Source organism: Etheostoma spectabile, chromosome 9 (assembly GCF_008692095.1).
Source record: "Etheostoma spectabile isolate EspeVRDwgs_2016 chromosome 9, UIUC_Espe_1.0, whole genome shotgun sequence".
Lineage (NCBI taxonomy): Eukaryota > Metazoa > Chordata > Actinopteri > Perciformes > Percidae > Etheostoma > Etheostoma spectabile.
This window is the reverse complement of record NC_045741.1, coordinates 32,710,918-32,724,258: the sequence shown is the minus strand read 5'-3', so window position 1 is coordinate 32,724,258 and position 13,341 is coordinate 32,710,918. Positions and strand designations below refer to the sequence as shown.

The following is a 13,341-nucleotide window of genomic DNA, read 5'->3' as shown; positions in this document are numbered from 1 at the left end:
AGCCAGCCAGCTTGAGCATCAATCCCTAACACCCTGATACCTTGATATTTTGAAGGTGTAAGACAATGGACAGGTCAGGGATGGGATGGAGGGAGGCTGATATATGACACCTATTATGCTGGGATAGTCCAAAGTATCCAGATCACATGGGAATTGGACAGTATGTCTACCAACGGGTGAAACCAAGATGCCAAACACGTGACCAGCAGCATCTCAGCATGACCAGTCACATGCCTGTTCTCTCAGCATGTGATAAAAGCATGTTGAGGCTGATAAAAAATGCATGCCACTGAGGTCTTTGAGATTTGATGATTTAATGATGTATTTCATGCTTCTTCCCATGTCCACCCATCCCAGCTTACATTGGGCAATAGGCCGGGTATCCTGGCCATGGCACCAGTCTATCACAGGGCTAATGTACTGGTCATTTGCCCTTGACCGTGCCATTCCATCATGTTCTGTTTTGTCATATTAAAAGAACGGTGGATTTTCCACTCGTTTAGATCTAGTCGTAGTACGGTAGTCTCGTAGGACAATGCTATTCCGACAATATCACCCATTGCTAACTCCACTGGTTCAGTCCACCAGATGGCGTGGAGGTAAGCAAAAGGAGCAGTCAATAGCAAGATGGCACGATAGGCCTGTAAACTCTACGCTGTTTTGTATATGCACTTTTGTGTATTTCCATTTCTGTAACTATCAACGTACCATAGTTGATCTGTGACAGGTGTCTATCGGATGCCTGTGCTCCTTTTTGATGCTCCAAAATGGATTTAAGAGGCAACAGATTATCGCTGCATGTCACCCTAGTTAACACTAAAGTTACACTTGGCACCAGGTAACATTAGCTAGTAATTGGATTAAACATGATTAAAATGCTGACAACTAAAACGATGTAAAACTGTGTCTGTACTTCACTGTAGAGAATTGCAACACCGGGACCTACAACAATCTGCAGCTAAAGACACAAACTAGCACTGCTGTTGTTGCAAGAACACACAAGGGACTAAATGGTTTCTTACTTGAATACCTTGTAAACCTCGTGGTGCATTCAAAGTTATTGTAAAATACCCATTTCTCATCTGTTTGCCATTTAATAGCAATTTACTGGTGAAAGAAGTTATTGTTTAGTTGTTGTTATAACATTTTAATAAATCATTCTTATTCCCCCCGTTTTGAGCTGATCTGAAAATGTATCCGATCCGTGACTCGAACCGTACCGTGAGTTTTGCGATTCATTGCAATCCTACTATCAACAGTAAACCTTAGAAGAATAAACAAATAAATCAAGACAATATTTTTTTAGAAGAAAAAAAGAAAGGATATGGATATACAGTACATAGTGCATTTATGTTTAACAAAAATGTTTAATTTAGAATGAACAAATCAAAGTTTTGTTATTTTTGTTGGTGAGAAAGAGAAGTAGCACTGCTGAGCTGTTGAATAGAGTGTGTTTGCTTTTCTGATCCAATTGTTGAGTAAATATCTTCTATAACTGGAGTCGACGCTTAGTTCACGAAGCTAGACAACATCATTGCTAGTGTGTAAGCAGAAGTACTCAGTGCCTGGAATCCCACCCAGGTGAATCATCAGCATCCACTGATAACATCCTAATATGCAGTTAGGTTAGGTAGGCTGGATGTGTCTGTCAAACACAGTGGGCATTTCTCAATGGACCTCTGTTCTAGTGCCACTGTGAAACGTCATGTTCTGTGGCCAAAGTACTGCCACGATGCACAAGTTCACAAGAAGGATTCAAATTCCCAGAAATGTTCTTGACATGCCCATCTTATACGCCATTACACGCCAAGCAACGGTGCCTCCGCAAATAGCCTCGGGAAGGAAGTTGTTTTGGTGGAACGTGTACGTTCAAAAGTTGTTTTAATCATGCAACAGAAAACTCTGATTGGACAGATAGTCTGGCTAGCTGGATTTACCCTGCAGAGGTCTGAGGAGCAGGTAACCATAGTCCAGTAACGGAGACCCCGGCTAAAATGAGGGACATCCGGAAGAATTTCCGGTGGCACCTGAACGTTTTAGGAGTTGAGAAGCTCCAGAAAGTGACATGATAGCCAGGTAGTGCCTTCCAGGTTCCTGGTCGGCCTCCAGTCATGCTCAAAGAACCTGGTGTGAGCTGGAGCTCTCACAGAAGACCTGTCTTGTAAATAAGGCTTTTATTTCCCCTAGGATCATTTGTATATATCACAACACACAAGATTAAAGAGAATCTGTGGTTACCTGCCTTTTGAGTTAAACTCCATAAGCGCCATTAAGGACCTCGCTGGCCGGCTGTCCCATTCACATACACGGCCACAGAGCAGCAGGTAGAGACAGGGGAGAGCAGCGTCTGACAGGGCAAAGACACACCCGTCTCTCTTTGAGAGACTTGTAGAAGTGGTCTGGCCAATCTGATTGCATTCTGCATTCTCTTCTATTCGGTTTGCATTTACACCCATAATACATGTGTTTTGCTTATCCATAAATTGTGTTGTTGGGAGCATGAAGGACATAAAGGCACTTCATGTAGAATAAAAAAACATTGAATGATTGATAACAAAGAATCCTGTCTTTCTCTAAACATAAAGCCATATGCAGTATATGAAGACAAATTCTGAAAGACTCATCAGACCATTCCTATTTTCATTGCTCAAGGTTTTGTCACCCTATTACAATGTTTTGTGAGGTTGGCCTTGATACAGCCAATCCCCAAATGCCCTTCAATGTATAAAAAGCCCGTTGCACAGGTTGGGGGAGACTGTGTCACAGATTTTATTAGACCACTGTGATGGCCACAGCCATGGCCACACAACTGGTTTAAGAGAGCGGTAACCTCATGCACTTATATTTTTCCTTAGTTTATGCTGGTTTTTATTCCTTTGGATTAGTTTATGTACTTTTCCCATACACATTATACAGTTGTTGCAAACATTTATTTAGTTACAAATAACTCACAGGTTCATTTCACATACATTATACTTTATTTAGCTGACTATACAGAAGTACCTTTTTGGGAGCGTGGACCATAAGTTACTTTTGGATTGTCATTCTGTTTGAATAACTATAGTTTGAGTTTACCAGTGATGGATTCCACACCCGGGAGGGATCCAGGAAGTTGCTGGCTTAAAAGGGGGGGGGGGGGGGGGGGGGGGGGCGGCACTTGGAGCAGGGGAGGGGGCCTAATTGCACACTACCACTGCTTGTTATGTCAAGCAATTGTAGCTTTATTCTCTCCTTAGATATTTTAGGGTTTAGATTTATATTATATTGAGTATTTTTGTTGAGTTAAGGAAAATGACATTTCTTTTGGGATAAGTTTTTAGGTAGGTTTTGCTGTTATTTGTAGTTTCTGTTGTAGTGTTATTGTTAATCTTCCCCTTTGTTTCTTATGTTCAGAGCTTTAGTTACCGTCTGTTTATTTGATCTCTTTTATGGGCCCAAAACTTTATCTTCATTTTGTTGTAATGATTTTTGGGAAATAAAAACCCTTACTTTTGGACTTCCCTTGTGACTCCTCTTGCTTAACTGCTTGGTCCCTCACAATCACAATGAGCCTTAACTAGAAACCAGTGTCTTCAGAAATATTACCCATTATCAAAAAAGCTGCATTCTAAATGAAAGTACATGTGGATATTGCTACTGCCATTCGTTTCGTTAAATCCTAACAATAGTGCATCCAAAGTTAAGTCCCTTAATACACAAAACATGTAAAACACAGAACAAGAACATAAGAGACAGTGATACAGAAGGGAATAAGAGAGAAGGCTGGGAAACAAAGCCAGCCGGCGGACATCCAAAATAGGTTTATGATCAAATTGGCTATGAGGCAGCAAAAAGGAACACTGGCCCATAAATACCTGGTTCCACACTAAATTAACTTTAAAGTAAACACATGTCTTGTCAACAAAAAGCGCAAAATAGCAGCACACTGGAAAGGAGACTCTAGCCTAGCTGTGGCCTAGTTAACCTATGATTAGTAAGCTATATTAAACAAGATTGAAATGACCTTCAGAATCAAAGTCTCTGTGATCACGTCAGATAGCAGTGTAATAAAGCTAGGCCACATTAAGAGATTCTTCAGGTTTAAATACCTTGGGGTCTTGTTTGCGAGAGAGGGGACCATGGAGCATGAGATCGGTAGGAGAATCGGAGCAGTATTATAGAGTAGTATAGTGCGGTATTACATTCCATGTATCGCACCATTGTGACAAAAAGAGAGCTGAGCTTGAAGGCAAAGCTCTCGATCTACCGGTCAGTTTTCGTTCCTACCCTCACCTATGGTCATGAAGGCTGGGTCATGACCGAAAGAACGAGATCCAGGGTACAAGCGGCCGAAATGGGTTTCCTCAGGAGGGGGGCTGGCGTCTCCCTTAGAGATAGGGTGAGAAGCTCAGTCATCCGAGAGGAGTTTGGAATAGAGCCGCTGCTCCTTCGCGTCGAAAGGAGCCAGTTGAGGTGGTTCGGGTACTGGTGAGGATGCCTCCTGGGCGCCTCCCAAGGGGGGTGTTCCAGGCACGTCCAGCTGGGAGGAGGCCTCAAGGAAGACTCAGGACTAAGTTTCAATTCAATTCAATTCAATTTTATTTATAGTATTAATTCATAACAAGTTATCTCAAGACACTATACAGATAGACCACACTCCAGAATTTACAAGGACCCAACAGTTCTAGTAGTCTCCTCCAGAGCAAGCAACAGTGCGACAGTGGCGAGGAAAAACTTCCATTTAGGCAGAAACCTCGGTCAGACCCAGGCTCTTGGTAGGCGGTGTCTGACGGGCCAGTTGGGGTTAGAATGAAGAGTGGCAATAACAGAAATAGAAAAAATTAGTAGTTTGTAGCAGTTCTTTGTGGTAGTTCATGGCAAGTGGGGAGATTATATCTCCAACCTGGCCTGGGAACACCTTGGGATCCCCCAGTCGGAGTTGGTTGATGTGGCTCGGGAAAGGGAAGTTTGGGGTCCCCTACTGAAGCTGCTGCCCCCGCAACCCGATACCGGATAAGTGGATGAAGATGGATGGATGGATGGACATTAAGAGATTAAGGCAAACCATGGGTTCCATGTTCATCAGGCAGTTGTTTTAATCCTGATCTTCTTCCACGGCTTTTTCTGCGATAGAAACCAATGCCTCGGTCCTGTTGCAGCAGGAGGATGGAAAGCAGCTCGGCTCACGTAGTCCTCCGCCCCCCCAGCAGGGGTGCCTTCCTTGATCTTCAGGGTTGCCGGGGAAAGCAGGAAATAATCCAGACCATTTACTCTTGCTGAATCCATGGTTGGATAGAAAGCTTGGCGTCGCTTGACCGTATCCAGCCCCTGACAACGAGAGGAGATTTCCGTGCAGCCCATAGGATTGCATGCCTGGTTGTGTAGCGGAGTACGTTGAAAATCAACGTGCGAGTAGTGATATTCTTCTTTGAGTTATCACTGTAAATTCGGTGGGCTGTCATAATCTCGAACATCTGCCAATTTCAGGAAACACTTAGGCAAGGAACACAAGAGATGTTGAATAGCAGCACCTTATAGCCTTTCTTTCAACCCAACAATGCGGATATTGCATCTTCGATTTCTGTCCTCCATGTCTGCTAGCTTCACCACCAGCTATTGGCCATGGCTCGTGTCCATGGTTGTCAAGAATACTTGAGTTCAGTGGTTAAATTGGCTTTTGTAGGGAGGGGGGAGCCCTTATTTAATGTGAATGGTCATGATTAAAAATTGCGCCGTAAAATGACATAATAGACTAACAGGTAGGTAACAGATTTTACCCTCGGAAAATATATGAAATTGAACATGTTTGAAAATATTGTAATATGTAAACTTATAATATATGAAATCTTTTTAAACAAGAAAATTATGTTGATTTAATAGAATCAGAACAATTACTATATTACCGTGATTTATGATGGGGGGCTCTCGGGGGCCACCCCCATAATCGTTTTAGCATTAGACACTTTTTCCATTTTGGTATTTTTTATGCACCTATTTTTATCTTTTTTTGAAACAATATGCCTGAAATATCTTTATGTAAAGGGAAACATTACAATCCAAGTATAAAAACATAATGGAATACATTGCAGTAAGGCTTTCAGGCATTCTGTATTTCTTTATTCTCCTTTAGATCAGAGTCAGCACACATGTAGCTCAGACATCATTTACTCTTCCCTCCTCTTTTGCATCTTTTGTTGGAGGATAACCTCAAAAATGCATATGACAATTATTCAACTCAATGATAAATTATTCATATTAATTTATTAATAAACCCCTGTGCTGTAATATTTCTGATGTTTGAGCAAGATTTCGGCTCATTCCGTACGGTTTCATATTTGTCAATCAACATTTCAAAATACATTCGAGGCTACACTCAAAACGTTCTGGACCGAAGCCCCGGCAAAATGTTTGGTGCTGAAGGAGACGGAGCTGAGCTCCGGCAGGGTGTGGTGTGGACCGGAGGAGGCGGAGCAGCGGTCTGGCCCAATTTAACCTCTGCTTGAGTTGCTTACCACCGTAGCTTTTAGCTTGTTCACATCAGATCTTATAGAACCAAGACTTGCAGTTAGAGATGCTAGTTCTGCATGGGTAGCAGTTAGCTTCTCGTTGTTCCCACCTGCTGAATTTCAGCAAAACGCGTTTTTCTGTTTATCCAGTAATGCCTCTGCAGTGAAGTGAAGTTCTGTTCTTGTTTGCCATTCTTTTTTAATAGAACAGAATAGAATGCCTTTATTGTCATTATGCACAAGCACACAGTACCTGTGCGATGAGATTGAAGCAATCCCTTTACAGTGTTGACACAAAAATATAAGACAAGAATGTAAAATATCAAAAATATCAAAAGTCAAAAATGAAAAAATAAAAAAAGTACAATGTAGGAAGTGCAGAGAAAAAAAAGAGGGGGGGGGGGGCAGGTGCAGTCGGGAGAGCAACTGTATGCATATATAAAAATGGCTTGAATACACATTGTGTGAAAGGAGATAAGTATAAAACAAATAGTGACTCTATCGAGCACAAGGTGGTAGAATATCAGAGTTGGAACCATAGAAAACAACTATTTTGCAAGGTTGGGCCAGGAGCTAAAACTTTAAGCCTCCATCTCTATCCAACCTAACACTTGACTCCCCCGGCATGCATGCTTATATAAGTCAACTACTATTTCTGGAACAGACAATGACAATGACACACCTTAATTAAGAGCCCGAGACACTCGCCCACGCGTAAAAATAGCACCTCTGATTCATAGTTTAATAATTTATCAACCATACAAGCTAGCGATTTACCAATGGTTGCGTCTGAAAGGTAACGAGTTAGTGGTTACGGGGGTCTCTTCCGGGTCTTTTTAGCCTCTACAGGTAATTTTCTATTGAGCCTGGAACTTCCAGCCTCTTTCGGGGTCGTTGGGCTTTAAATCCAAACTGTAACATCCCAGATTTATCCACTTTATGTCCATAATTCATCACGTTTTGGCTCATTTATGCCGCTAGCTAGCGGTGCCGTCTCTCATCTCTGTTGTTTAGGAAAAAACAGGCCCCAGTATGCCCATATATGGGAGACAACGTCACCATCTTATATGGAAGGCCAAAGGGGACAAAAAGGCCAATAGGCTGTATGGAAGGCCAAGAGGAGCACATTTTTGACACGCATTTGCTTGTGTAGCATTACTGTGGGTGTAATATCAATAAATACGACATTAATATGTTATTATTGGCATAAGTAAATGTCATGAGAGCAAAATCGTCTTGACCTTCTTTTAAAAAAATTATGTATTTTGTCAACTGCATAAGTTATAATGATTATTTCTTCACAGTGTAACTCCCAAGACATATGAGAAGTGTTTTAGAAAGGAAAATGGCTTATGTATTACTTATCTGTCTGTGATATCAATACATATCTGGAAGATTCATGTTCCGTTTTATTTATTTATTTGTCTTTAAGGCCCTGCAACCATTTTTAACATGCAAATGACCTCACTGCAACCCAAATATTCCAATAACCCAGTTTGTCCTAAATAAATTATGTCATATCTTGACTGTAGACAACAGGGTGATGTTTTACAAGCTTTTTATAAAATAATCCAGACGGACAATAAACTGTAAAAATGGCCTTAGGTCTCAGAAGGAGTTAAGGTCAGTTTTTTCACATACTGTTTCTGTTGTCTTTTCTCTGTACCGTGTATATGTGTGTAGATAGGAGTGTGGTATCTCAGTCCATGCTGTCTTCAGCCTCCTCTCTGAGAGACCACGCAGCTTTCTTCCAGTCAGAAACAATGCGCCCGGCAAATGACCCCAAAGAGCGCGAACCCTCCCACTTGCGGATGCTAAATGATGTACTCCGGGACCTGGAGAAGAGCTTCCTCATCCCACAGACACCGCCTGGAGTGTACAGGTAGGAGACAAGTTACTCTATCAGAGCTGCAACTCAGGAATGCCCACACACTCAGTTTGAAAACCAAAAGAAATTATGTTACAAAATGAAGACATCAAGTCTTGAATATAGTTTTCATATGATTATATTTCATCGTAAAGTCCCCTGTAGCATGGTTTCTTGGTATTCTATTATCAATTATTGTCTTTCTGAATACTTGTTTTTGTTGTTGATATTTAGTCTTATTTTCCATTCAGTTGATGTAGCATTAAAAGGTTTTAACTGAGCTGACTAAACTTGCAGGCATCCTGAACATTCATCTCAGAACGTTTTGCCTCCTAATGAAGTGGGTTGCATCCCTCCTCCCTTAGCTCAGTTGGTCCTAATGCCAATCGATTTATTTGGACACACTCACTCTCCTGGCATTGTTGAGCCTTTGTATTTGTCGGCAGACTCAAATTCCAGCATTACATGACACAGGTACCCTGTTGATTTGTCTTGGAAACAATAACTGTAATGTGTATGTAAAATGCATTTGCATGTTGACTTTTTAGTATATATATATGTGCCTTCCCTAAGTTTCTTAGCATGTTAATTCAGTTCAATTGTATTAGTTTCAATTCAATTCAATTCAATTTTATTTATAGTATCAATTCATAACAAGAGTTATCTCAAGACACTTTACAGATAGACCACACTCCAGAATTTACAAGGACCCAACAGTTCTAATAGTTTCCTCCAGAGCAAGCAACAGTGCGACAGTGGCGAGGAAAAACTTCCTTTTAGGCAGAAACCTCGGTCAGACCCAGGCTCTTGGTAGGCGGTGTCTGACGGGCCGGTTGGGGTTAGAATGAAGAGTGGCAATAAAAATAGAAAAAAGTTAGTAGTTTGTAGAAGTTCTTTGTAGTAGTTCATGGCATAGCAGGACGCTGTGCGGCATTACAAGGCACAGCAGGACGTAGCAGGACGTAGCAGGACGTTGCAGGACGTTGCAGGACGTAGCAGGACGTAGCAGGGCACCGCAGTGTAGCAGTTGAACATGGCATCACAGAACGTGTAGCGGGACCATGGCGACAGCTGCTACCCTGATTTCGGAGCCTCTCTGATCCAAGGGAACATGCTGGTGAAAAAGAACATAAGGACTCCGGGGAATGACTCCCCAGAAATAGGTTAGTAACTCGCATTTCTGGCACATGGATGCACATAAATGAAAGATAGAAAGATAGAGGAGAGAGGAGCTCAGTGTATCAAAATAAGTCCCCAGCTGTCTAAAACTATTACAGCAAAACCAAGAGAGGACGAGGTAAAGAGAGCTCCAGCCCGGCCGGCCAGAACTCTCCCCAACCGGATCGGGCTGTATGCCAAGTCTCCCTTTAGTTCTATTATATTCTTGATTATATGTTAGATAAATCTGAAAACTATGTGACTAACTACTACTCCCTAACAATATTCGATTCTATGCCCTAACTAGTGTATCAAAATAAGTCCCCAGCTGTCTAAAACTATTACAACAAAACCAAGAGAGACGAGGTAAAGAGAGCTCCAGCCCGCCGGGCCCAGAACTCTCCCCAACCGGATCGGGCTGTATGCCAAGTCTCCCTTTAGTTCTATTATATTCTTGATTATATGATAGATAAATCTGAAAACTATGTGACTAACTACTACTCCCTATCAAATCATAACAGTTATCTTAGGACACTTTTGAAATGCAGTAGAGCATCACCAACTGCCAACTGTTAATCAGTGGAATGACATTAATCCAATAGGAGGAATGTGTGTGGTATGGTTGTATTGAGTGTGTGTGCTTGTGTATAACAAATATTCTTCTAAAATATTTGCGCCATAGCACTATTGGTGGTCAAAAAGTCCATAGGGGACGTTTGATGGCAGACATACAGACAACCAGCATATTGGAAAGATTACTCAAATAACTTCCACCTATAGTCATTCAAAAGTAAGATTAGTTAAAGACTACATTGTGACCATCTCTGTGACTGTCATGTCGTGACATGGACTGCTTTGCTTTAGCAAGATGTTTAATGGTATCTAATTTAATAATATGCTGTATTTTACCAAAACACAATATGTGGATTAAAACCTAAAATTATCCCTCTCAATCATCACTTGACCCCCATAAAGTGTGTTGTTCTGTCTGTATCTGCAGAGACCCTGCCTTCTGCCTGTACTTTCTAGTTTCTTATTTTTGTGAGTCTGGACGTTTATGGGTGTCGGCAAAGAGCCAAATAGGTGTGTGTAACCATCTGCTAATAACAGTGTGTAGGTTGTGCAGCCCTTTCTAATCCCCAGGTCAGCCGCTTTTGTCTCATACTGACTGTCATGGGGCTAGCCCATGCCTTCATGTAAATCTGGGGTAGCATGTGGTATCATGCTAAGCTAACCTTTGTATGTCAAGTAAATGGGAATGGTTAGTGTGAGCAGTAGCAATGGGTTTGTCATTTTATTTCAGTACTTGTCAAATGGTAGGAATCATGTTTGGATAAAGGCAACACATACATAATTCAGTTCAAGTTATTTATTTTAGTTTCATTCACCTGTTCTCATTGCAAGCAGGGGTTGGATTGGCAAACAGGAAGTGATAGATTCTGGAGTCATTAGGCTCGTTCGAGATGAGCCAGGTCTGCGCAGAATCGATCACCGGCGATCGGCGCCCGTTGCATGCCGGTTAGATTTGTGTCCGACTTGATCCCGACTTGCTCTGACGTCATGCACACGTGGGCAACGGAAATCTCACGAGAGCAAGGCGGCCGCAGTTCTGAGACGCAGGCGGCGCAGTTGCTTTTCACCGACTGCAAGAGCCAGGCGGACCCAGAGCATGCTGGGAAACGCCGGCTTTTCAGCTGATTTAACACCTGATTGGTTTACAACATGATGACGTTTTATATAAACTTTTTACTGTTTTTGAATCGGATGGATTTTAATTTCTATTTGTCTGATTTAAAGACTTATTCTGTACATAACACATGTTGTGAGGCTGATAGTTAAGTTTAGAAGTCAAAGAGACTAAATCCGTTCAGATCACGGATCATCTCCAGTCTGTTCATTAAAATCAGCAACAGGTCGCATGTAGAGCACTTTGCCAGCTACTCTGTCATAATTAAAACAACTGGAGACTGTGTACCAGCTGATGTGTGGGTCTGATTATATTTTGTTAAATCGGAATCGCACCACAGTGTTTTCATCACTTCCTGTTCAGCCTGAAGGCGGCTGGAATCGGCTGGAAACTGTCCGACTTTACCGCAGCTTTTTGTCACCGCCCCCCGCTGCTGCCGCCTGCTCTCGTCCACTTTACAGGCGAGGCGCAGTTCATCTCGAACGAGCCTAACTATAGAGGGGAAGATCTGGAATGGCCCAAGTGTCAGCCAGTCCAGAGGGGTGTACAGAATGTCTAGAGTTTTGTTGTGAGAACTTGTTCAGCATGTAACATTCATTTTGATGTTATCGTTGATAGAGCGTGTAGTCATGTAGCCATAAAGGTTTGGGAATGCTGAAGTAACACAATAGGGTTTGATTGATTTCCAATTAACTTTGGTTTGTCTGTAGGAGGGGCTTCTGCTATAAAGGAAGGAGGCTGAGGCTCCTCTGGAGGAGAACCACTTTGGCCAGTAAGAGTGCGTTGCTAGGGCCCAACAGTCCGGGCCCGATTTAGCCTTTTTATTATTTTGTTTGATATTAGTTGGTGATAGTAATTTCAATAGTTAGTATTTAGTTTCATGTTTTGTTTATTTTCTATTATTTTCAATAACTCATTCTGGCAATGCTGCAATTCCTTGTGACGGCTGAAGAAATAAATCAAGTCACTAGGTGGAGAACTCCAGAGTCCATTTCTCCTTCTTCCACTATGGGGCTAAACATTACACTGACCATCACACACACACACACACCACACACACACACACACACACACACACACACACACACACACACTCACACACACACGATGAAACTTTGCATTTACACAAAATCTGGCAATGTGGGACCCTTATGTAGATTTCTTTATTTGTGCTTCATAACGTAAACACTGTGAAACAATCAGAAAATTATGTTTTATTCCTCTTTATTCCTGTTTCTTCTTTACTGTGTGTTTATTCAAAGTAAACAATACTTACTACACATTATACTTTTCATGTCAACCCTCATGTTGTCCTCAGGTCAAATTGACCCATTTTCCTATATCAGTTCTCATCAGTTATCTTTTTGATTACCCAAAATAACATGATTGATTCCACACAACGCTCTTTGGCAAGTACAAATCTCTACTTTGATTAATTTTGGGGTGTCTTATTCAATTTTATAGCATTTGAAAAACAATTGAAGCGATTTTGAAATAGTATTGAGTAAAAGTATTCCAGTCTGGGATGATCCATCAACATACAGTCCTTGAAAAAATAGTCAAAGTGTTGAAAAAAGGGACAAAAACGTAAGAAAAAGTTACAAAAACAATGATAAAAAGTGTCAACAAAAGTGTTGATTTGCACAGGAAGACAACACAAGGGTTAAACCATTGTCTTTTTATTTTGTTCATAGTACAGCTCTGCTAAAGATAAAATCTAACAAACGCACATTGACTCCTGAACAGGTGAATTTTATCAGGTTGAAATGAGCAATTTAGAAGAAAAAAAAATAATAACAGGTTTACTAAATCCATCATGGAACACTCATATTAGCAAACCTTGTTGAAAAAAGGCGTTTCTTGTCTTATGTCTGACTTTCCATCTAATGATGCATTTCCATTGCACGGCACAGTTATACTGAACTAGACTTGCTCTTTTTTTCGGTTTTAGATAAGCAAGAGTTGTAGATAGTATCTGATAACCTCAGTCAAGGTTTCTAAGCGAGCTAATCTGAAACTAGAAGGTGGAGTGTAAATTGTGCACACCACTGATTGGTTTGAGAGAACCGTCACTGGCTGACACGGGTCCTCCTGCACCACATAGACAAGCTACTTTCAACAGCAACTGCAAATATCTCAGATTA

General features: G+C 41.4%; 1 protein-coding gene across 1 annotated transcript in view; it reads left to right on the top strand.

Annotated features, from left to right (window-relative positions):
* Positions 1-13,341, top strand: part of LOC116695372 (inactive N-acetylated-alpha-linked acidic dipeptidase-like protein 2) — a 483,781-nt gene that overhangs the window by 454,398 nt on the left and 16,042 nt on the right. Inside the window, exon 14 of the mRNA XM_032525593.1 lies at positions 8,169-8,367. Coding sequence (XP_032381484.1) covers positions 8,169-8,367 — 199 coding nt within the window. The remainder of the gene's footprint in view (positions 1-8,168; positions 8,368-13,341) is intronic.